The sequence below is a fragment of the Coregonus lavaretus genome, assembly GCF_964263955.1.
Source record: "Coregonus lavaretus genome assembly, chromosome: 22".
NCBI lineage: Eukaryota > Metazoa > Chordata > Actinopteri > Salmoniformes > Salmonidae > Coregonus > Coregonus lavaretus.
The window spans coordinates 18,981,281-19,005,563 of record NC_140009.1 but is presented as its reverse complement, the minus strand read 5'-3'; the positions used below and the strand labels follow the sequence as shown (position 1 = coordinate 19,005,563).

The following is a 24,283-nucleotide window of genomic DNA, read 5'->3' as shown; positions in this document are numbered from 1 at the left end:
GAGTGAAGGAGGGAAGAGAGAGAGAGTGAATGGATGGAACTGTTCCATATAGAACGAGTGAAGGAGGGAAGAGAGAGAGAGTGAAGGGATGGGACTGTTCCATATAGAACGAGTGAAGGAGGGAAGAGAGAGAGAGTGAAGGGATGGAACTGTTCCATATAGAACGAGTGAAGGAAGGAAGAGAGAGAGAGTGAAGGGATGTGACTGTTTCACCATGCCCAAAGTCTGGTATGTGTGGTGTGGCCATGGGGGTCTAATGGGCCTCAGATGTGCCCCCCTCCTCTGCCCCTCACCCATCACCCCCTCATCCCTCACCCTGAGCTCAGAATAACACTCCTCCAGCCAGCCCTTAACACACTATCTACTAACACTGCTTGACTTGGGGCTCAATTTGTACCTTAAAGATGATACAGTCAGATACAAGAGCCTTGAGCACTCCCTCACACACAGCCTACATTTCACCAGCCTCTCTCTCGTCTGGGTCAATGATGTTGTGGTTAGCACTCAGACAGACCCTAACCTGGGACACTCTGGGTTAGTATTGGGTTAGCATTTGGATAGTCTGGGTTAGTCTGGGTTTTCCTTGGTCCGGCTGTCTTATAGTGTTCTGTTGAGTCAATATTATCCCTGGGCTCAGGTGTCAGCTCTGAGGACCATCCAGACAGGGAGGCGAACACACACATGCACGCACACACACACACACACACTATTACGGGGCATTAGCCTATGGGGTGCCAGTATAGTGCGACCAGATGAAGGGCTCAGACCAGATGTTTACACTCTTAATCCACTGGCACCCCATCCACAAACAAACAGGAAGACTGGAGAGGAGGGAGAGGAGGAGGAGAGATAGGGGAAGAACCCTTGATAGACTCCCACCTTCCCTGACCCCCTCCTCTCTCTCCAGCCTCCAGCCGCTGTGTTTGGTTCCCAAGCCACAAACCCACAGAGAGTGACCCCTCTTTCTCTCTGTTTATTTGTGTCTGTGGGACACTGCAATGAGAGGATAGTGGATATTGGTTAAAAGCTGTATGTAGGAGCGTAGTTAGTTTTAGTTTTGATGAGTTTAAGGCAGAGAGTTTTGCTGTGATAATCAAGATTTGACACATTGACAACAAATTTTGCAAGGATGTTGTTATTTTGGAGCATTGCGATCATGTAAATGTGTCATATTTATCTCCGTATGTACAATGTTGTTCTTTACATTTGGGGTTATTTTGTTGGTAAGTATAGGGTTCTAAATTATTTGGCAGATGTTTTACTGTCGGTGAGATTTTTAAAGAGGTAAAAAGAGAGAGAATTGAGATGAAGATGGATAGAGGGAAGGAGAAAAAAAGGAGAAGTGTGTGGTGTGTGAAGTGTGACAGTTTTCAGAGACGAGGCGTCAGGCTGTTACAGTGCTAACAAGCTACAGATGAGCTGAAATCTGTTAAGTATTAGCTTGCCTCCACCACCTTTCTGTGTGTGTGTGTGTGTGTGTGTGTGTGTGTGTGTGTGTGTGTGTGTGTGTGTGTGTGTGTGTGTGTGTGTGTGTGTGTGTGTGTGTGTGTGTGTGTGTGTGTGTGTATGTATGTATGTGTATGTGTGTGTTTGCATGTGTGTGTTTTATGTGTACTGTATCTTCAGTTTGGGTGGATTGGGAACAGGGAGAGGAGATAGTGGCTTAAGGAATGGAGTAGGAGCTGCATCACTGACAGGTCTCCTATACTCCTCTCTGTCAAAACACAGAGGTGAGAGCAGAGCAACAGATCTCTACCTCATAGTCGGCTGTCTCGGGCTTCAACACTCACTCCACACTGAAACCTCAGCTCCTACAGACCAGTGGAAAACACTGAACCCCTAAATATATTTACAGGTAGGCTCCTCCAGGTCTGCTGTTTTTCTTTATTTTGACTATTTTCTACATTGTAGAATAATAGTGGAGACATCAAAACTATGAAATAACACATATGGAATCATGTAGTAACCAAAAAAGTGTTAAACAAATCAAAATATATTTGAGATTTGAGATTATTCAAAGTAGCCACCCTTTGCCTTGATGACAGCGTTGCACACTCTTGGTATTCTCTCAACCAGCTGGAATGCATTTCAATTAACAGGTGTGCCTTGTTAAAAGTTAATTTGTGGAATTTATTTCCTTCTTAATGCATTTGAGCCAATCAGTTGTGTTGTGACAAGGTAGAGGTGGTATACAGAAGATAGCTCTATTTGGTAAAACACCAAGTCCATATTATGGCAAGAACAGCTCAAAAAAGCAAAGAGAAACGACAGTCCATCTTTACTTGAAGACATGAAGGTCAGTCAAGCCTGAAAATTTCAAGAACTTTCAAAGTTTCTTCAAGTGCAGTCGCAAAAAACATCAAGCGAAATGATGAAACTGACTCTCATGAGGACCGCCACAGGAAAGGAAGACCCAGAATTACCTCTGCTGCAGAGGATAAGTTCATTAGAGTTAACTGCACCTCAGATTGCAGCCCAAAGAAATGCTTCACAGAGTTCAAGTAACAGACACATCTCAACATCAACTGTTCAGAGGAGACTGCATGAATCAGGCCTTCATGATCGAATTGCTGCAAAGAAACCACTACTAAAGGACACCAATAAGAAGAAGAGACTTGCTTGTGCCAAGAAACATGAGCAACGGACATTAGACCGGTGGAAATCTGTCCTTTGGTATGATGAGTCCGAATTTGAGGTTTTTGGTTCCAACCGCTGTGTCTTTGTGAGATGCAGAGTAGGTGAACGGATGATCTCTGCATGTGTTGTTCCCACCCTGAAGCATGGAGGAGGAGGTGTGATGGTGAGGGGGTGCTTTGCTGGTGACATTGTCAGTGATTTATTTAGAATTCAAGGCACACTTAACCAGCATGGCTACCACAGCATTCTGCAGCGATACGCCATCTGGTTTATGCTTAGTGGGACTATCATTTGTTTTCCAACAGGACAATGACCCAAAACCCAGCTCCAGGCTGTGCAAGGGCTATTTGACCAAGAATGAGAGTGATTGAGTGCTGCATCAGATGACCTGGCCTCCACAATCACCCGACCTCAACCCAATTGAGATGGTTTGGGATGAGTTGGACCGCAGAGTGAAGGAAAAGCAGCCAACAAGTGCTCAGCATATGTGGGAACTCCTTCAAGACTGTTGGAAAAGCATTACTCATGAAGGTGGTTGAGAGAATGCCAAGAGTGTGCAAAGCTGTCATCAAGGCAAAGGGTGTCTACTTTGAAGAATCTACGAAATAAAATATGTTCTGATTTGTTTAATACTTTTTTGGTTACTACATGATTCCATATGTGTTATTTCATAGTTTTGATGTCTCCACTATTATTCTACAATGTAGAAAATAGTAAAAATAAAGAAAAACCCTTGAATGAGTAGGTGTGTCCAAACTTTTGACTGGTACTGTATATGTCACCTGTTGCCTTGTGGCCCTCATCTGTACTTATCACTGTGCTTCCCTGTCTGTTAGGAATGTATGTCAGTACCCCCCCCCCCCCTCTCTCTCTGTTTATGCTCATATCTGCAGGACCTGTCTTTGTGTCTGTGAGTCATATCTCCAGTCTGTCCGTCCATCCGTATGTCTGTCTGCTGAGTCAGTAGTACCTCAGGGTGTGTTCTGTTGAGAGGTAGGCTTAGTCTTTGAAATGGAAAAGGCTTCAAATAACCTTTATAAGGTCTTAATAACAGGCAGCCCTATTGTTTGGCTTCTGCCATAGCGATTCTTTCATCGGATTCCAATTAAAGGGGTTGGGTCTGACTCGTGCCACCTCAGCTTTTCCATTCATATACATTTTATTCCCAATTAGGAAATATATGAGAGGAAAAACACTGTAAAGTGTAAAGTGTTCTCCACTGCTTTCCACAGTTAATTATGGTGATGAGGGCTAACTGTTTGGGTGTTTGTGTGTGTGTATGTGTGTTTAGTTTGCTGTTAAAAAGCTGTAATAGTGTTTATGTACTTGGGTAGACCAACGCATAGAGGTTGTATGATATCCATCAGTGTATATGAGGTTTATTGTTCTCTCTGCATATCTGTCATCACTCCACTGTCACCTTCTACACTTCTCTACTGAGTCTCTCTACATTTCAGCACACACACACACACACACACACACACACACACACACACACACACACACGCTGAGAGATGAGCCCCTGTCACTCAGCACTCCTCAGTGTTCGCTGAGTGATGCACAAGGGCCACTCTGTACCCAGCGACACCATGTCCATCAGTGGGGCCCTACAGAGGTCTGGGCTTTAGGTCCCCACGAGATACACAGAGAGAGACACACACACACCCCACACACAGTTTAGGCATTAACTCCGAAATGTTAAGGTTTGGTATTAACCCTGAATGGTTAAGGTAAGGGTTAAGGTTTGGGATAGGCTTAAAACAAAATTCTAAAAAACAACTTTCTATCGCTGGATTTGAACATGCAACCTTTGGTACCAGAGGTAGATGCTTACGGCCATCTCTGTCCAAAACGCCCTAGCAAAACAGAAACCTGCTTGACGGTAACAGCGCTCACTGTTGCCCGTAGTGGCCGGTTTCCACGTCATCTCCCAATGTCCTCAGACATGGATGGACGTCGAACATTGACTTGTATCACGGGTGACCTGGCTGCACACACAGAGGCAAACACACATACACACACACACACACACACACACACACACTCACACACACACACACACACACACACACACACACACACACACACACACACACACACACACACTGAGTAAAGGGGCTGAATACTTATGTAAATGTGATATTTCCATTTTTTAAATACATTTGCAAACATTTCTAAAAAACTGTTTTAGTTTTGTCATTATGGGGTATTGTGTGTAGATTGATGAGGATAAAAAATATAAATATTTGTTTAGAATAAGGCTGTAACGTAGGGTTTGAATACTTTCAGAATGTACTGTAAGTGACTATGGCCAGTGATGGTGTCTTGTGAAAGACTCACGTATGGTGTTGTGTCAATTGAGAACAGTTGACAAAGTTCTTAATTTTCTGCACAGGGAACCTCAGCTGTTCCAGAGCTAGCATACTTGTTAATAGACACAATAATAACACCTATGGAGTTGTAACAATATAATATGGCTATTTATCTAGAATTAAAAACCCTGTATGGTTCTACAAAGAACCTTCCATAAAGGTTCTATAAAGAACCATATAAAAAGGGTTCTATATAGCCCCAAAAAGGGTTGTAACCGTAGCGGAATCCTTTTTTTGGTGCTATATAGAAACATTTTTTTATGGTTATTTATAAAACCTTCAAAACAAGGTTCCATATAGCACCAAAAAGGGTCCCGCTATGGTTACAAGCCAAATAACCCTTATTTGGCACTATATAGAACCATTTGTTTTTAGTGTGTGTGTTTTTGTGTGTGCGCGTGCGAGCGTGCATGCGTATGTGTTGATGGGTGGTGTACCTCAGAGTAGCGTGTTCACTGTCAAGCCCGTCAGTCCATCATTCCGGATAATTCTTTCTGCAACTAATGTGTATTACAGGTGTAGGACATCCTATAAACATACAGTAGTACAGTACCAGTCAAAAGTTTGGACACACCTACTCATCCAAGGGTTTTTCTTTATTTTTACTATTTTCTACATTGTAGAATAATAGTGAAGACATCAAAACTATGAAATAACACATATGGAATCATGTAGTAACCAAAAAAGTGTTAAACAAATCAAAATATATTTTATATTTGAGATTCTTCAAAGTAGCCACCCTTTGCCTTGATGACAGCTTTGCACACTCTTGGCATTCTCTCAACCAGCTTCATGAGGTAGTCACCTGGAATGTATTTCAATTAACAGGTGTGCCTTGTTAAAAGTTAATTTGTGGAATTTATTTCCTTCTTAATGCGTTTGAGCCAATCAGTTGTGACAAGGTAGGAGTGGTATACAGAAGATAGTGGCAGAGACCTCCTTGACCCACTGCATATTGATGCTTTTATTAGTTTTCCACTGGGTTTATTTATCTTCACATGCTAACTCTGTTCTTCTCTTTATCCATCCATCAAACCTCCTTCCCCTCCTCCTCCCACAGACCTTGTGGCCACCAACCGGTCCTCTATCTTCAGTGGTCACCACGGTCAGCTTTCTCTGAGCACTGTGTTTCTGGATGAGTACCATGACCGCCTGTTCCTGGGGGGCAAAGACGTCCTCTACTCCCTGAGACTGGACCATACCAACCTTGACACCAAAGAGGTGAGTTCACGTTCCATGTAATACATGCTGTACATATAGGCCAATGGGGGAGTTTACATCCCTCCCCATACTTGCCAACTCATGTACAATAAACCCCACATAAATAATTATTCCTAAACTCCCCCATTGAGTTAGTGTTGTTGTTTGAGCTGCTGACTAGGGTGGCATGAACATGTACCTCTCACCAGGACTCCATTTTACATTTCCATTATAGTCATTTAGCAGATGCTCTTATCCAGAGCGATTTACAGTAGTGAGTGCATACATCATACTTTTTTGTACTGGTCCCCTGTGGGAATCAAACCCACAACCCTGGCATTGCAAGTGCCATGCTCTACCAACTGGGCCACACAGGACCACCAACATTAAATGTCTCTAAATCATCACTCCACTCTTTAATCCAGCTCCAATTTTGTAATTCCTATCTTAATCCCTGTAGAGATTAACAAGTTAACAGTTTGAGTTGGTTGGAATCACTGCTTGAGCGGTGTGTGTGTGTGTGTGTGTGTGTCTGTCTGTGTGTCTCAGTCTGTATGTGTGTCTCTGTCTGTCTGTCTGTCTGTCTGTGTGTCTCAGTCTGTATGTGTGTCTCTGTCTGTCTGTCTGTCTGTCTGTCTGTCTGTCTGTCTGTCTGTCTGTCTGTCTGTCTGTCTGTCTGTCTGTCTGTCTGTCTGTCTGTCTGTCTGTCTGTCTGTCCTTGTTCGCCCTGTGATATACAGCCTCCTGTGTGTGTCACACTTATCCTGGTCTAGAGTTTACGCTAAGCTGGTCTCTTCTTATCAGGTCTCTGTGGTTTCCCACCTGATAGGTTAGCAGAGCGAGAAAGAGAGATTGAGAAAGAGGGAAGGAGGGAGGGAGGGCTTAACCCTGGCCCCAGGTTTCTCCAGCCTCCTCCTCTACCTCACATATCATTCCCTCTAGAATTCTTAAATCCCCCTCTATCTCTCCTTCACTCTAGTCCTCCATCATAGACTAAGCCCTCTGCTCCTCCCTCCTCACCTCTGTATATGAGACTTAACCTGCTATGTACCAGTTTACTGTTAGACTCCATTTAGAAAGTCAACTCACTATTGGTAATGTCTATACTTGTAGGCTCAGTCTGGCTGGGCCCACTCGTCTTTGACAGGGAGAAACAAACATGGATGAGTTGGAGAGATGAGGTCACAGAGACCAGGTTGGCCTGTAAACTGCCCACAGCTCACTGCCCACAGCCCACTGCCCAACGCCACTTCTTAAGAGCTTCAACAGCCACTCTGGCATATCATATTTGGGAAGTGTTTGAACTGTTTCAATACAGTCTTAATGGTAATGACAATGGCAGAAATAAAACAAACACATGCCTATGTAAATGTGCCACATGAACATGTAAATATTTTACTCTAAACAGAAATGATTGCAGCTCGATATAGACCTTTAGTTTTTGAGGAGTGTTTGTGTGTAAAACCAAACTTGTTTTATGTTGCCATAAATGTGATCGGTTCTTAACAAAGGCTCTTTCATTGGTTCCAGTGCCTTTGGCTTTCATATTCTTTAAGAGCCTGGCTTTGTATCTATTATAGGTCTGTCTTGACTGACAGTGACTTTTGGGTGTGAACTGTTGCTATAAAGGTTGGGTGTAACCTTCTGTGGTAAAATGGGCTAGTCAATGAGGTTGCCAGATGTGTTCCCACTTTCCAGCACCTAAGGGCACCTGCCCTCTGGACATGGACTGGGTCAAGACCTTATCTGGCAACATTTCTCCCTAGTTTCACTCATACTAGAAACTAGATAAGAGTAGACTTAAACATACGGTCTGTGTGTAGTTTAGTATGTTATGGATCTACTTGATGCATGCCACAGTAAGGTCCTTGATTGGCTAGCTCATGCAAGGGTTTGTCAGGGCTTGTTATGATTGGCTGGTGCCTGGGCATTCCGGCCAATGGATGACACTACTGAGCCAAACAGGAAAAGGAAGTTAATCAGTGCGCTGACAACCAAGCTCTGGTAAGAAGTTGCCCTTAGGCACAGAAACTCAAGCTGACCAAATCAGTGTCTAGACCTATGGGAAACTTTATCCTGCAATTGGTGATGATGACTAACATGTCAGGATGGTTAAAGAGAGGGAAGGAGTTATAGAGACAAATAGAACATGATGACCACAGTACTTCCTATGTGAATCCAGGCAAGGAATAGTAGTATTATAGTGCAGATTGGCTGATTCTGTGGTTCAGACCATAAAAGGGCATGTTTCAGGCAGGCAGGCAGGCAATGATTAATAGTGGTTCAGTTCCAGACAGGCTCGATAAAGCAATAAAGTGTGATATAGAGGCAGCCCTAATGCTTTCTGTAACATTCACTTATGATATGACAAGCTGTGTTACAGAAAAGCACATGTATCAGGCTCTGCTTTCTCTCTTAAGATGAATGGCCATGCATGCACAATTATGTAGGATCACGCATGTACATGCACGTAAGCACAGACACAAATATGCATGGACACAATTGCAGATGGACACGCATGCACATTGTCACAAAAAGTTACGGTTTCCTTGCTTTGTTGGTATTCTGTATATGCAAAATAAGCTTTTACATGAGACACACAAAAGAGCCATTGTTTCAGATAGCCTTCTGTGAGTCAGTAATACACAACAGAGTATCTGATGGTGCCAATGGCCAAAGAGGGGCTTTCCAAATACAGTCTTGGATATTGATGATATAGAACACACCGTCAATTAATCCCACGGCCTAAATGACTAGACTAGGATTATAGTTTCATGTTAGACCCACCCACATCAATTAGCACTGATTAGCCCATTGATGATTGTGTGGGAGATACGGACTTGGTTTCATATGTGATCTAGTAGGTCTTAATTGTATAAACTGTGGCCAAAAACGCTCTCATGCTCTAATTGCCTGTTGTTATATTGTGGTTTAGGCAGTGTACAATGTTGCAATGTTATGAGGTGATTTATCTCTCTCTCTCTCTCTCTCGCTCTCTCGCTCTCTCGCTCTCTCGCTCTCTCGCTCTCTCGCTCTCTCTCTCTCTCTCTCTCTCTCTCTCTCTCTCTCTCTCTCTCTCTCTCTCTCTCTCTCTCTCTCTCTCTCTCTCTCTCTCTCTCTCTCTCTCTCTCTCTCTCTCTCTCTCTCTCTCTCTCTCTCTCTCTCTCTCTCTCTCTCTCTCTCTCTCTCTCTCTCTCTCTCTCTCTCTCTCTCTCTCTCTCTCTCTCTCTCTCTCTCTCTCTCGTTGTAGATCTACTGGCCTCCATTGCCTGGTAACAGAGATGAATGTGTCCAGAGAGGGAAGGATTCTCAGGTGAGTGACAGCTCAGTCAGACCAGTCCACCTCTGAGGTGGCCTCTCTACTTCCTATTTACTCTAATAATGTCACATCCATGGTTTCCACCTGCCTAGCCTATCCACCTGCTCTATCATCCACTCTAGACATCAACGTTCTAGTCACCTTACTGACTGTACTGTACATTCTACAACGCCACATCTGGATCATGTTATCAGGAATCTAACCAGCAAATCCATGTCGACGGTTGGCTTACTGTGTCAACACTCCCTTTCCCTATATCCTACAGGCTACAACCATAGTCCCATGCACCATCCCACCATCCCCTTATCTATCCATTCCTCCATTCCTGGGTACAGTGAAGTTGTTTAACAGCCCAGTGAATGAGATAGGGAGTCTTTCCTTATCTAGTAATAGCCCCTCCCACATGGCTGAGGTGTCCAGAGCCGGGTTCCAACACAATAAACACCAGTAATGACATCTTAAGAAGACTGCCCATATAGAAACTGCCCCTCACTCCCCAGTCAAATACTCTAAAGACATTTGCGCTTCCATGTTTAATATCTTCTGTCCCCTAAGCCTTGGCTAATGACAGAAAGTGAAACCGCCCTGGTCTGGGTTAGGTGGTTTGGTCTGTAAAACAGGACTAATCTGTCTCTCTGGATGTGGAGGGGGGTTGGAGGGAAGTTTAAGACGACCCATTGGGCGTCAACACTGGCCCTATAGGTAACTGTGTCGTTTGAAGTGGCAGGTGAGGAGGGGTTTCTAATATCAGGAGTTATTACGCGTTTCCTCCTCCCGTATGAGGTATGTGATCCTGTGTTCAGGAGCAGTCGTAATGCGTTAAAGTTGGGTCCACGGTAACTCAATCTAACCTCTGCCGAGGGAACCGTGGGGTGTGTGTGTGTTTAAGCTCCCCTCCATAGCCCTGGAGACACACCCATGCGCCCCAGCAGCACTCACTTACCATCAGACTCATTCAGACCACAGTTCAAGTGGACTTGGTTCTTGTCCTCTCCATCATTCTTTTAAACAGACAGAGGCCTGGACTGAATCTGTTGTTGGAGATACATTGTTTCTGAGAGGAAGAGGGGCCCATGTGTCTAGTCTAGTGTCTAGCATCACTCTCCCTGTGGACAGCAGAGGTGAGTGTGTTCTCCTTATTAGGGAGTGTGACCATGGTAATGACTCCAGGCCCATTGGACCCATGAGGCCACACAGTGTGTGGGTGTGTGTGGTTGTTACCATGCCTTCGAGTGTGTGTACGCCATAGCCTCACTATACAGCCTTAGATGGGTTAACAATGACTGGGCTGGGAGGTGGAGGTGAAGGCAGAGAGCAGTGTGTGTGTGTGTGTGTGTGTCTGCTGGGAGTGTGTGTACAGGGTCACATCTGTAACACTTCACACCTCTAGTTCCTCCCAAATGGAATATAACCCGCCACCTCCACCCCAGTGCCCTCTGAGGCTAGGGACTCCATGAGAAAGGCTTTCAGGTGCTGTATGTATTGTTTACCCTCTGTAAGATGGGGTTGTCCCCTGTTTACCCTCTGTAAGATGGGGTGGTCCCCTGTTTACTCTCTGTAAGATGGGGTGGTCCCCTATTTACCCTCTGTAAGATGGGGTGGTCCACTGTTTACCCTCTGTAAGATGGGGTGGTCCCCTGTTTACCCTCTTTAAGATGGGGTGGTCCCCTGTTTACCCTCTGTAAGATGGGGTGGTCCCCTGTTTACCCTCTGTAAGATGGGGTGGTCCCCTGTTTACCCTCTGTAAAATGGGGTGGTCCCCTGTTTACCCTCTGTAAGATGGGGTGGTACCCTGTTTACCCTCTGTAAGATGGGGTGGTCCCCTGTTTTGAGGACTGTATGCTCAGTGGACAGGCCCAGTTGTGTCGTTGTCTCTGGGCTCAGTGAAGGGTCATTGGTGCCCTCTCTGCCACTATTCTCTACCTGACAAAGACTCAGACACACTCACCCAGTGCTCTGTTTGCACCTTTCCCCGCTGCTAGACAAAACCCCAGGCAATGTCAAAAGGTGAAAAGTCAAGTCAAGGCATAGGTGTTGGTTTGATTGGTTGAAATGGCCTTGATTGTGTTTTTGGCAGAGAGAAAGGCTTGGTTCACAACCCTTACTGTGGACTGAAGTTAATCCAGTGAGTACAGGGACATGTGAGTGTGTACAGAGTCAGAGCAGGTCTTTCCGGCACAGATGGACACTTAAATGTGTGTGTGTGTTCTGAATGTGCCCTGACTGCCTATGCCAGCTGGCGGATGAGCGAGGACAGAGCATTCCCTTCCTCCCTCTCTAACTTTGTTAGGCAGTGTTGGACAAGGAGACCTCCCATTAAACAAACACCATGGAGCGAAGCTGGCGTTGGCACTGACTGGACAGCCCGGCTGGTTTTAAAGCCGGACCGGGTTGTGTCTCTATTGTTGCACCCATTCAGCGTTCTGCTACAGTGACCTCTCAATAGAAAAACACTGCAAGGCTACTGGGCTGGTAGTCGCAATCTGTCTCCTTCCCTTATACAGAATGTGTCTGTGTCTTGGAGCTGTAGGATGTGCATACTACTTCCTTCCCTTGACTGTGGGAGGATGAGGATGGGGATGGGAGATAGAGGTGTGTGTGTGAGGGTCTTTTATTGACTGGCGAATGGAGGGGAACCGGCTATTTAATGGGGCTGTGTGACCCCGCTGGTTGACCCCTGGCTAACACCTAACGTGTTTGCTTTATGATGGCCTTCCTCACATGTCGCAACCCCATGACCCCTGATTTCATTACCCCCAGCAGATATAGACGTCCCATAGCCCCTCCTTCAGCAGGAACCAGACAATCACAAAACAGGGACTACAGGGCTATGGGTTCGGGAGAGTGGATGGAGGAGAGATTTGAATGTTTAAAGAATTGTAGGAGACTTTTGAAGAACTTTGTGAGACTCTGAGACTTCATGCATCAGGGAGCTGGAAATTCAGCTTGGTGCCATTTGGCACAGTGCCCTGGCATTATCCAGCACTGCCAGAGGAAACATTCCTCTATGTTCATTAATGGGTACAGTCTTACCCATGGGTACAAACATGGAAGTGACTTGCTTTAAAAAGTTAATCATCTACAAACCAAAACTCTACTGGCATCCCAGTGCTCTGATTCCAAGGACAGATCTGCAGACTGACACTGTGGAATGCCCTAGGCTTATGTCTAAGCTTACTGATATGAACAACTACTGCTGGGCTAAAGCAACCAAACTTTAGGAGTTGAGCACGTCTTATAGTGCATTTGACGCCTACGCTTGTGTCTACCACTTGTGTGGGAGCTGGTGTGGTTGTGGGATTGTGTTGTGTGTCTGTCTCAGTTATCAATGTTCACATCCGTAGTCTGCTCATCTGGTCCTCTCCTCAGCACACTGCTTCTATGCTCTCTCTTCTCCATGTAGCTCCAGCTGTGTGGACCACAGAGACTTGGACAGACTGAAGCATCCTGCTTTTTCCAAAACAGCTTTGAAATGCCTCTTTGTGTGGGTGTGTGTGCGTGTGTGCTTGCATCCATGTGTGTCTTCCAGTGTGTGTGCACAGCTGTACGCCCGTTTGAGGGTTTGTGTGTGTCTTTCTCTCTATGCGCGCCTGTGTGTGAATGTGTGTGTGTTTCCCTCAGCGGTGGTCTTGATTTCCTGTTAGTGTTAACAGCACTGATTGCTCTCCAGTGAATGCATGAGGTTTACACTGGAACAAGATGGCTCCCTCCCTCAGTATAAACACCTGAGGCCTGATGGTATTACCCTACCACCCCGCCTGTCTGTTACACACTCAATATTATGGAAAAATACATTACAAAGGATCTGTCACTCGTCTAACTCATTAGTAAACAGTTTATACACTGAGTGTACAAAACATTAGGAACACAGAGGAGACAGGGGCAGGAGGCTGCTTCTCTCCACTGGGACCAGTCTAGAATCTATTTCTACAGACCACCTCACCTCTGCCTATCCTCTGTACTCTTCCAGAGCAGGAGAGGAGAGGAGAGAGGGATGGTGGGAGGTGAAGAGAGGTTGGGTAATTAAAACCTGAGAGGAGTAAAGAGGAGTGTGTGTGTGTGTCTGTGTACGTGAGGAGTGTGTGTGCGTGCCTGTGTGCAGCTACAGTCTGGACAGGAAGGAGAGCTGAGTCATGTTTGGCTGATAGATACAAAGCACACCTGGCTTCACTCCAAACCTCCAATATACTGTATAGTGGGTGTACAAAACATTAGGAACACCTTCCTAATATTGAGTTGCACCCCATTTTGCTCTCGATCAGCCTCAATTCGTTGGGGCATGGACTCTACAAGGTGTCGAAAGCGTTCCACAGGGATGCTGGCCCATGTTGACTCCAATGCTTCCACAGTTGTGTCAAGTTGGCTGGATGTCCTTTGGGTGCTGGACCATTCTTGATACAAACGGGAAACTGTTGAGCTTGAAAAACCCAGCAGCGTTGCAGTTCTTGACACACTCAAACCGGTGCGCCTGGCACCTTCTACCATACCCTGTTCAAAGGCACATTTTGTAACGTGTCTCCTCCCCTTCATCTACACTGATTGAAGTGGATTTAACAGGTTACATCAATAAGGGATCATAACTTTCACCTGGATTCACCTGGTCAGTCTATGTCATGTTCAGAATGTTTGTTACGCTCAATGTATAATATTAGTAGTCACACACACACGCATGCACAAACACACACACACACACACACAAACACAGTGGCTAAGTGGATGAGTTTGACCCTGTCACCCTAGGGCAGTGACACTCTTGGCTTGTTTCCTGTTGGTCACTGTGACACCACTCCTCAGCTTCTATTGTGATACTTCAAGAAAAGGATACATCTGTGCCCTGCTCTTCCTGAGGGCTCCAGGATTATATTCCGCTCTCATTCCTCTCTCATTCTGTCTCTAGATCTCTATCTTCCTTTTTCTCTCTTCTTTGGCTCTCTGTCTCCCCTCTCTTATTCTCTCCCTCGCTCTCTCTAGCTCTCCGTCTTTCTCCTTCTCTTCTGTCTGTTGCCTGATCCCTCCCTGTGGCCCTGTCTTTGGCTGTGGGAAAGATCTGGGAAGCCCAGCATTTGTTGAAGTTTATTGTTTTTAATTTTTTTAACTCTTGTTCTTGGCCCTTATTGCTAACATGTGGAATCAATGGGCTTTGTTAAGAAATATTTTTATTCTACACAAAATTGTCAGAAATTGGATGTTGTAATGTGTATTTTGATTTATTTAACCTGTGTGTGTGTGTTCACAGACGGAGTGTGCCAACTTTGTGCGCCTGCTGCAGCCCTATAACCGCACCCACCTGCTGGCCTGTGGTACGGGTGCCTTCCAGCCCATGTGTGCCTATGTGTACGTGGGCCACCGCGGAGAGGTAAGACCCCACTGCATTGCATTGCATCACACACACACACACACACACACACACACACACACACACACACACACACACACACACACACACACACACACACACACACACACACACACACACACACACAGGCTCTGACAGATGAGTCACCCTGGTTTTGCTCTACATACTCTCTCCTTCAGCAGCCAGTAATCAGATGAGGCTGTCTGGTCTGTTAGAAAACTCTGTTCCTATGCTGATGTTACTCCCATTGACTCCCATTCATTTTGCTGCTTCAGTCTACTCACCTCATTGTAAAGCTGTAGTATTGTGATCATGGCAGCACCAACTACTCCCTATGGATTGTCTGTCTGTCTCCATTGTATAGTATTTGATACCTGATACTGTCTTATTGTGTCCAGTCTGTGAACACAGTGGTCTCTCTCTCTCTCTCTCTCTGAGACAGTGTATACAGAAAGAGGCAGCAGGCTGTGGCCATCAGAAACATTCAGTGCTCTGGCTCCAGGCTCAGAGCTCCAGGCTGAGGACACAGGGCCCAGGGTTGTGCTCCAGCATACAGCTGCCCAGCGGGGCCCTGCTGCCAGGCCCTCTGTAGAGGCCTGTATGTGGTGAAAACCCACAAAGCTGCACACAGTGCCCACGTGCCTCACCAGCAGGAGGGGGTCGGACTGGGCATGAGGAGGGGAGGCACTGGGCATGGAGGGTTGGTGAGGGTGCCAGCTATTAAAGTTGGGGGAAGGTGGTTGTGGAACCAACAAGGTGTGATACGAGACAGGGAGGGTATAGCTATAGACAGGGAGTGGAAGGGTGGTCTGTCTGTGTTGGTCATATTGGGGGTCTTAGTTTGTGTGTGCGTGTGTGTGTGTTGGTAGTTAGGATGGGGGCTGCTGCGTCAACTGTGGGGAGGGTTGTCTGTTCTGCCATGTTGGCCCTCTCTCTACATTCATCATCCTCTGTGTGAGTTGGGCCTATGTTTTATGACACTCCATAAAAAGCATTTAGGTCTTAGTTACTGCCTTAGCGCTGTGCTGCCTCTGACAAGAGTAGAGCAGCATAGTGTGTGTGTGTGTGTGTGTGCATGCTTGTGCGTATGTGTGTCTATGTCTCTCTGTGCCTGTGTGTGTTGGCAGATGGATACAGTGTATTAAGGTGTGAATTGACTGTGGGTCATGTTATATGTATATATGTTTAAGAGTAGGACCCCCCCTATCTCTAGTCTGAGCACTACTGAGGGGAGACGGAAGGCAGCTGACTGCACACCTGTCCTGGGGAGGCCTGGAACAGAGATGAAACACCCTGTCAAAGGTCATCCCACCCACAGCCCGGCCCAAAGGTTCATGATCCCGAGGGAAAGCAAACAGACGTGTGTTCCTAAATGAGTTAGTGACTGGTTAAATAAATGGAGGGTTGCCCGTGGCGCTGTCTGCCGTAGGGTGGTATGGACTCCCACCTTGGAGGACTGGCACTGGTGACACACACACTGCCCACGCAAGGAAAATAAACCCCAATAGTGGAGGCAACATCTAGAGGTTCCAGCCTCTTCCACACACAAACACACATATACACACACACACACACACACACACAGACCTGTTTGTTATCATAAGGACATCATGAGAGAGGGGGCACGGTCACAGTCAGGGTCACTTCTAGAAATAATGTATCTTTGTATTCATCTCGTTACCTTTCGCTTCTATCTCTCTATTGCTCTGTTTCTGTCTCTTTCCTGTTATGACTGTGGTGCTGGGTAATGTTAGGGATGGACAGAGAGAAGAGAGGACAGAGTGCATCTTTCTGAGGCTGTCTTGCCTTAGAGAGAGAAATGACAAGATCGTGAGAGAAGAAGCAAGCTGGAAAGGATGAGGGAAGGAGTTTGAAAAGGTTGTGGGCGCAGACAGAGGTGGATATCTGCTTAGAGAAAGAGAAGGAGAGAAGAAAGATAGAGGGATGGAGGATGGAAACCGACACATGGATCTGAGGAGCAGAGAGAGAGCAGCTTAGCGTGTGTTTTGACGTTTTTTTATTACACTAATATAGCAGACAATACAAACTGAAATCCATGAGCATATAAAATATGAATGGATAAGAGAAACAACAAGAAACATTTTTTATCAATAAAGTCCTGCGGTCTTAAAACTAGCGTGTGTGTGGCAGTGGAGGCTCCTGGGGGAGGACGGCTCATAATGGAAACCATATGTTTAAGATGGTTTTGATACCATTCCATCTATTCCGCTCCAGCCATTACCACGAGCCCGTCCTCCCCAATTAAGGTCCCACCAACCTCCTGTGGTGTGTGTGTGTGTGTGCCAGTAGTCATGTCAGTGGCCCAGGCTTGGTAGTGGGGTTGCTGGGCTGTTTGGAAAGGCTGACTAGAGAACAACAGCAGACACAACTAGCGCCTGTCCCCTTGCTCAACACAGAGTTACCACAGAGAGACTGGATCTGAGAGAGACTAGCCAGGAGGAGAAAGAGAGGAAGGGAGGGAGTAGAGAGAGAAAGGGGGGTGGGGAGGGAGAGATGGATGAAGTAGAGAGAGAGAGTGAGGGAGGGAATGAGACAGAGGGAGAGAGAGAGAGAGATAGGGGGGATTGAGAGGCAAAAGAGGAGTGGTAAAGTAAAGAGAGTAGAGGGGTGCTGTAAGGATGACAAATGAGGTATAGCCAAAACATGTATTTTTTTTAGAGGATTGAAAGTAAAAGAGTTTTGAGAGCTGATTATGTGAAAAAGATGAGTGAGATTGAACTATGGAGATTCACAAAGCAGAGGCGAGGTATAAGTGGAATTCATGCTGATTGATCTGATCATGATAACTAATGTTACTAGGTTGATTTTATAAAAAGGAGGTTAGTGTCTGTGCGTGTGCATGTGTGTATACGGTACTGTGTACTTTATGTGTGCAGTCCAGAGAGTTACACAGCCCAGGGCGAGGTAACATCTGGTGTGTCTGCTGCTATTTAGCTCACTGAGAGAGAAACAGCAGAGACCCTGTACTGCTTGCCAAAAGGGCCTGTCCTTTCTCTCTGCGGAGAGAGAGAGAGAGAGAGAGAGAGAGAGAGAGAGAGAGAGAGAGAGAGAGAGAGAGAGAGAGAGAGAGAGAGAGAGAGAGAGAGAGAGAGAGAATCACTGTGGCCTTTGCTTACCCACTAGATATCCTGGGACCGTCCCATATATAGCACTGGTTACTGTACTGATGATAGTGACCTTTTCTAGAGGTCAAAGCCCTGACATACAGCAGAAATCATAGAAAGAGACATTGTGGAAATCAAAGCCAACCTTGAACCTTACTTCCTCCTCTCTCCTCACTGAGAGTGCCACTATAGCTGGAAAGGTCCTAGTTCCACTGGGAATCCCTGTGTGATTCAAAGCCAAGGAAAGGGCACTTACTGGAAAGGGCCATAAAATCAAGGAAAAACGGCGTTATTTTAATCATACTGGTGGGCGTAGCGTTATTAAGTGTATTTTTATTCTACTGACTTCCATGTCATGGTGTCCCACGTGGCAGTGTGTACAGTCATTCAACCAGAGAACCACAATGCCTCATTGTCTGCACTGGGAATTGATACCCAAATGTGGAGACTGTGGATAGTTCACAGAGAGGACATTCATCTGGGTCCTGATTCACTTGGAGGTCATCCTGTCTGTCTTTCCACACTCACTGTGTTACCCCCTGTTACTCCTGTCCCTCACTGATGACATCACTACAGTCAAAGAGTCACTACTGTATTAGGGCATAGAGATACATTCAATTAAGTGTTCTATTTAATTAAATGTATTAGAGTGACGTACTGTATGTAAATGTAAAAATATTTACAATGAGTTCAGTAATTGCCCTTAGGGCGCATAAAGGAAAACATTAAAATCATACGATTTTCTTAAGAATTACACTGTACGCTGTAATTGAACTTACAACCCTGTACATGTGACTATTACACTTCTTATCTAATATTTTAATGATATGTGATATCTGGATTTTTCCTAACCCCATGTTTTCTCTTTCTTTCCCCTGAACAGCATGTTTTCACCATAGACCCTACCAATGTGGGGAACGGACGGGGGAAGGTTCCTCACGACCCCAGCCTCCCCTTCGCTAGCACCTTAATTGGTAGGTCCTGTACTCTGTGTCTTTATTAGTCCAGTATGTTTATCTCAACACGACAGCCGGAAGAGGTTTCTGATTCTGTGAGATACACTGTAGGTGTTCCTCTCTTGTTGTCATTCGACATTTAGCTTGTGAAATAAGTCATATTTATTGCATCAACATGCAACTCTAGAAGTCGCAGTGTTGAAAAGTGTGTGTTTGTGTGTGTGTGTGTCTTCCCACCCCGCCCCGGTCCACTCTGTGGCTGAACTCCAAAACTCCAGGATCTGTCCCAAAATGCATTGGATCTGGCAGGCAGACACACAGGGACGGCCAAAGGCCCAGCAGTCTATCCTTGAGCACACTGATACACAAAAGAAGATTGGACTGATTCACTGATATACATACAAACAACCCTACACAAAAAAAGTAATATTCCACTAATGCTCACTCACATACACTGTATAAAGCTAACATGGAAAAACATAATAAACATAGACCCACACACACATAGATACAAATTGCGTACATGTTCTAGACCTTTGAATCACACATATCTATTATCCTCTATTCATTCTGAATCATGTTTAAGGAGTAACTGCTGTCAAATGTTTAATTTCAGAGGTCGCAATGGATAGATTAATCAGGCAGATGGAGAGAGAGAGAAAGAGAGAGATGGGATGAAAAAAATAGAGAATAGAGAGAAAGAGAAGGCGAGACGGAGAGGGAGAAAAAGATAGAGAGAGAGGGGGAAGACAGAGCGTATTTGTCATGGCCAGTGTGTCATATCAGTAAAGAGAGCTCTTTGGCAGGAGGAGGACATGGAGGTCAGTAACCCTTATTCCCTCTCCTCTCCGTCTCCTCACACACACGCATCCCTCTGACGTATCTCTGCATCTCCCCTATCTCTGGGATCAGCTATTAAAATAAGCCATTGCCTTTCAGTGGGGCCAGAGTCTGCATTAATCACACTGCTCAAAATGCTGTGGAACTAGGCCAGACTGATGATCTGTTTGTGCATACTCAGGGGTGTAAAGCAACCCCACTGTCTCTGTACAGCTAACTGCTATTATAATTCAGCTCCTTGGTTGGGATACAATCATTGGAGCCATAGACACACACACACACACACACACACACACACACACACGTGTGCGCACACACAGGCGCGCCAATCCTTAGTCAGTGAAGTGATGACAGGGCTGAGGGAGCTATGACACGGCCACTTTAGATGAAGATAGTCTTGTTGGGAGCATGACCTGAGCTCTTTGTCATGTAGAGCAGGGATAGCATTTAATCTGATACTAGTTCAGTTGGAAATGCTGTCTGATTCAATGGGAGATACTGTTACAGACAGTTGATCTGATCTCTGTCCAGTCTATGAACCTTCTCTAGGGATGCAGGACATGTGGTTTTGGGTGTTCAGGAGGGGGTAGTGTTTCAGAATTGGTCTACTATATTTGCAAATGTTGCATCCCTTTCATCATTACATTCTTCCCCTGCCATCCCGTATTTCCTCATCCTCATACTGTCTCCCTATCCCCTCCTCTTTCCTTCTCTCCCTCCATCCTTTCCTCTGTATGTTCCCAGGTGGGGAGCTGTACACAGGGCTGACTGCAGATTTCCTGGGTAGAGACTCAGTAATCTTCCGTAGTCTGGGAGGTCGCTCCACCATGAGGACTGAGACGGACCAGAGACTGCTGCATGGTACAATAACTGTACTGTACTCACCACCCACACTGAATACACACCTCAAACCAATACCCACCTATTCTATATCACTTGGTTCTTACAGCTTCTATAGACACTACTTTTTTCATCTTTATTTTTCTTTCTCACTGACTCCCCGCTCTCTCTTCTTACCTCTCTCCAGATCCTAAGTTTGTTGCGGCCCACCTCATCCCTGATAATGATGATCGTGACAATGACAAGGTGTACTTCTTCTTCACGGAGAAGGCCATGGAGGCCGGGAACAGAGAGGGGGCCATCCACACCCGCGTAGGACGAGTGTGTGCGGTAAGAGAAGTATACATACAGTTACACTTAACTCATCCCACAGACAAACCCTGTGTTGGTTCAGTTAAGCTAACAGGTTACGTGAAGCCAAGGTGAATCTGGATCTGTGGAAAGCTCTCTCATTGACTCCAACACTGACACTGGTGGCTTCTATCCTCGCTTCGAGGCAAGTAACACTGAACCATGCATGAGAGCACCAGCTGTTCTGGTTGACTGTGTGATCACGCTCTCCGTAACCGATGTAAGTAAGACCTTTAAACAGGTTAACATTTATAAAGCCACAGGGCCAGAGCATGCGCTGACCAGCTGGCAAGTGTCTTAACTGACATTTTCAACCTCTACCTGACCCAGTCTGTAATACCTACATGTTTCAAGCAGACCACCATAGTCCCTGTGCCCAAGAACATCAAGGTAACCGGTCTAAATGACTATCGCCCCGTAGCACTCACATATGTAGCCATGAAATGCTTTGAAAGGCTGGTCATGGCTCACATCAACACCATCATCCCAGACACCCTGGACCCACTCCAAATCGCATACTGCCCCAACAGATCCACAGATGACGCAATCTCTATTGCACTCCACACTGCCCTTGCCCAAATGGACAAAATAAAGTCCTACGTGAGAATGCTGTTTATTGACTACAGCTCAGCGTTCAACACCATAGTGCCCTCCAAGCTCATCACTAAGCTAAGGACCCTGGGACTGAACACCTTCTGCAACTGGATCCTGGACTTCCTGACGGGCCACTCCCAGGTGGAGAGGGTTGGCAACAACACATCTGCCACGCTGACCCTCAACACGGGAGCCCCTCAGGGGTGCGTGCTTAGTCCCCTCCTGTACTGTCTGTTCACCAGAGACTGCGTGGCTGCGGCCGACTCCAACACCATCATTAAGTTTGCCTACTACTGACAACGGTAGTAAGCCTGATCACCGATGATGATGAGGCTTATAGGGAGGAGGTCAGAGACCTGGCAGTGTGGTGCCAGGACAACAACCTCTCCCTCAACGTCAGCAAGACAAAGGAGCTGATCGTGGACTACAGGAAACGGAGGGCCGAGCATGCCCCCATTCATATCGACAGGGCTGTAGTGGAGTGGGTCGAGAGCTTGAAGTTCCTTGGGGTCTACATCACTAAGGACCTATCATGGTCCTGCTACGTTCCCCAGCTAGAAAACCAAATAATGTCACTCAAACAGAAGGGGGAACTAACAAAGAGTCACTGACAACAACTACACAAAACAGGTGTGGTTTTAGCAGGGGTTCTGTAAGACACTCATGGGTGTGTCCACTGAAAGTTGACTAGTAACAACAACTGGAACCTAAAAGACACCCACCATGAGCGCCCACTAAATGTGCCTAAGAAGAGGCAAACAAAAGAAAAACCCCACACCAACTCAAAGACAGGAAGCAAACCAAAAAGGTGGAGCAAAATGAAATCAGACAAAGGAATGTTTAAAAAATAATCAAAATATGGAGCGCCGACTAAAGGTGTTAACCCTCCGCATTTATCAAGACAACTGGAGCACTGGGCCAGCCACTCTTAAATAGCACCTGGGCCAGCACAGGTGAAACGCCTTCACACTAACGAGATGGCAACCAGCACAGGGGTAACACATACTGACTGACGAGGTGATACCAATGGTGCGCCCTACGTGCTAACGAGCTATACGTGCTAAAGTCCAACCTCAAAACATAAATTGAAAAACCAAAGCCTGTAACAGTCCAAACACACTAACACAGTCGTGAAGAAGGCACGACAACGCCTCTTCCCCCTCATGAGTCTGAAAAGATTGGTCATGGGCCCTCAGACCCTCAAAAAGTTATACAGCTGCACTATGGCAACTGCTTGGCATCTGACCGTAAGGCGCTACAGAGGGTAGTGCGTATGGCCCAGTACATCACTGGGGCTGAGCTCCGTGCCATCCAGGACCTCTACACCAGGCTTCTACCAAGCTATAAGACAGCTGAACAGTTAATCAAATGTCTACCCGGACTATTTGCATTGACCCCCTTTTTCTTCCCCACTGACCCTCTTGCACTGGCTCTATGTACTGGACTCTACCCACACACTCACACATACTACACTGAAACTCCAACACACACTTTCACACCACACACACATGCATATTGATGCCACACACAGACACACTTTCACACTCTTCACTTACGCTGCTGCTACTCTGTTTATTATCTATCCTGATTGCCTAGTCACTTTTACCCCTACCTACATGTAGATATTACCTCAACTACCTCGTACCCCTGCACATTGACTCGGTACCGGTACTCCTTGTATACAGCCTTGTTATTTTAATTTTATTGTTACTATTTTAATTTTGAAATTTTCCCTTACTTTTGAACTCTGTATTGTTGGGAAAGGGCTCGTAAGTAAGCATTTCACGGTAAAGCCTACACCTGTTGTATTCGGTGCATGTGACAAATACATTTTGATTTGATAGTTCACTCTCCAGGACCCCCCAGGTCAGTTGAGTCTTCACCCCATCTTAGACCACATCATGATCTGGGGCTTGGGAACTGGATCATGGCTCTGAGTTATTTCCACAGTGGGGCTTCAGCCCTGACATAGTGAGAGTTTAACGTTTAGTTACGGGGAGATGTGCTTATAATGGTTTAGCCAGGCCACAGAGACAAGCGTTTGGTGGGCGGGCTGGAGAGTGCTGACATTCCCCAACAATTGGTGTCTTTCTTTCTCCACACACACACACAGCTGTTGGATGTGCTCTGGTATGAGCGTCAGAGTGTGCATACCTCCAATCTCTCTCACACAGTCGTACATCCCTTCTGACACACACTCACACACACACAACACAGCTGACTACAGGTTTCCCCAAGAGACTCGCATTCTGCTTTAGAGTCTAGGCAATTTATAGTATAACATTCCTATGCTCACACTTACAAGTATATGGTTCTCACACACACAAACACACAGTCCCCACAGTCCCCCCCAAATCTCTCTCCATACATATAGTGTATTTCTTCCTGTATATCCCTCCCCAAGGCATTGTTAAACACTGCCTGTTATTATCAGTTCCACCAGAACAGGACCACATCCTGCCAAGAAAGCAATGATCTGATCCCAGACAGCTTACACAGCCCTGGTGTCTATTAAACGACCCTGTCTGTCTGTACGCTGCCTGTATGCTAGCTCTACAACAATACACTGTAATACAGTACGGAGGAGAAGAAAAGCTCATATGATTACATCTCCATAACCCGTGCTCTCTGTCTCCCCAGTGTCCAGTGCATGGTTATAGAAGAGTTTACTAGACAACTTTCCCACGGGAGAA

At 45.9% G+C, this 24,283-nt stretch overlaps 1 protein-coding gene across 1 annotated transcript in view; it reads left to right on the top strand.

Annotated features, from left to right (window-relative positions):
- Nucleotides 1–24,283, top strand: part of sema3bl (sema domain, immunoglobulin domain (Ig), short basic domain, secreted, (semaphorin) 3bl) — a 60,196-nt gene that overhangs the window by 19,153 nt on the left and 16,760 nt on the right. Inside the window, exons 2-7 of the mRNA XM_084186799.1 lie at nt 6,070–6,230; nt 9,460–9,522; nt 14,765–14,884; nt 18,893–18,983; nt 20,550–20,666; nt 20,833–20,975. Of these exons, the coding sequence (XP_084042925.1) occupies nt 6,070–6,230; nt 9,460–9,522; nt 14,765–14,884; nt 18,893–18,983; nt 20,550–20,666; nt 20,833–20,975 (695 nt within the window). The remainder of the gene's footprint in view (nt 1–6,069; nt 6,231–9,459; nt 9,523–14,764; nt 14,885–18,892; nt 18,984–20,549; nt 20,667–20,832; nt 20,976–24,283) is intronic.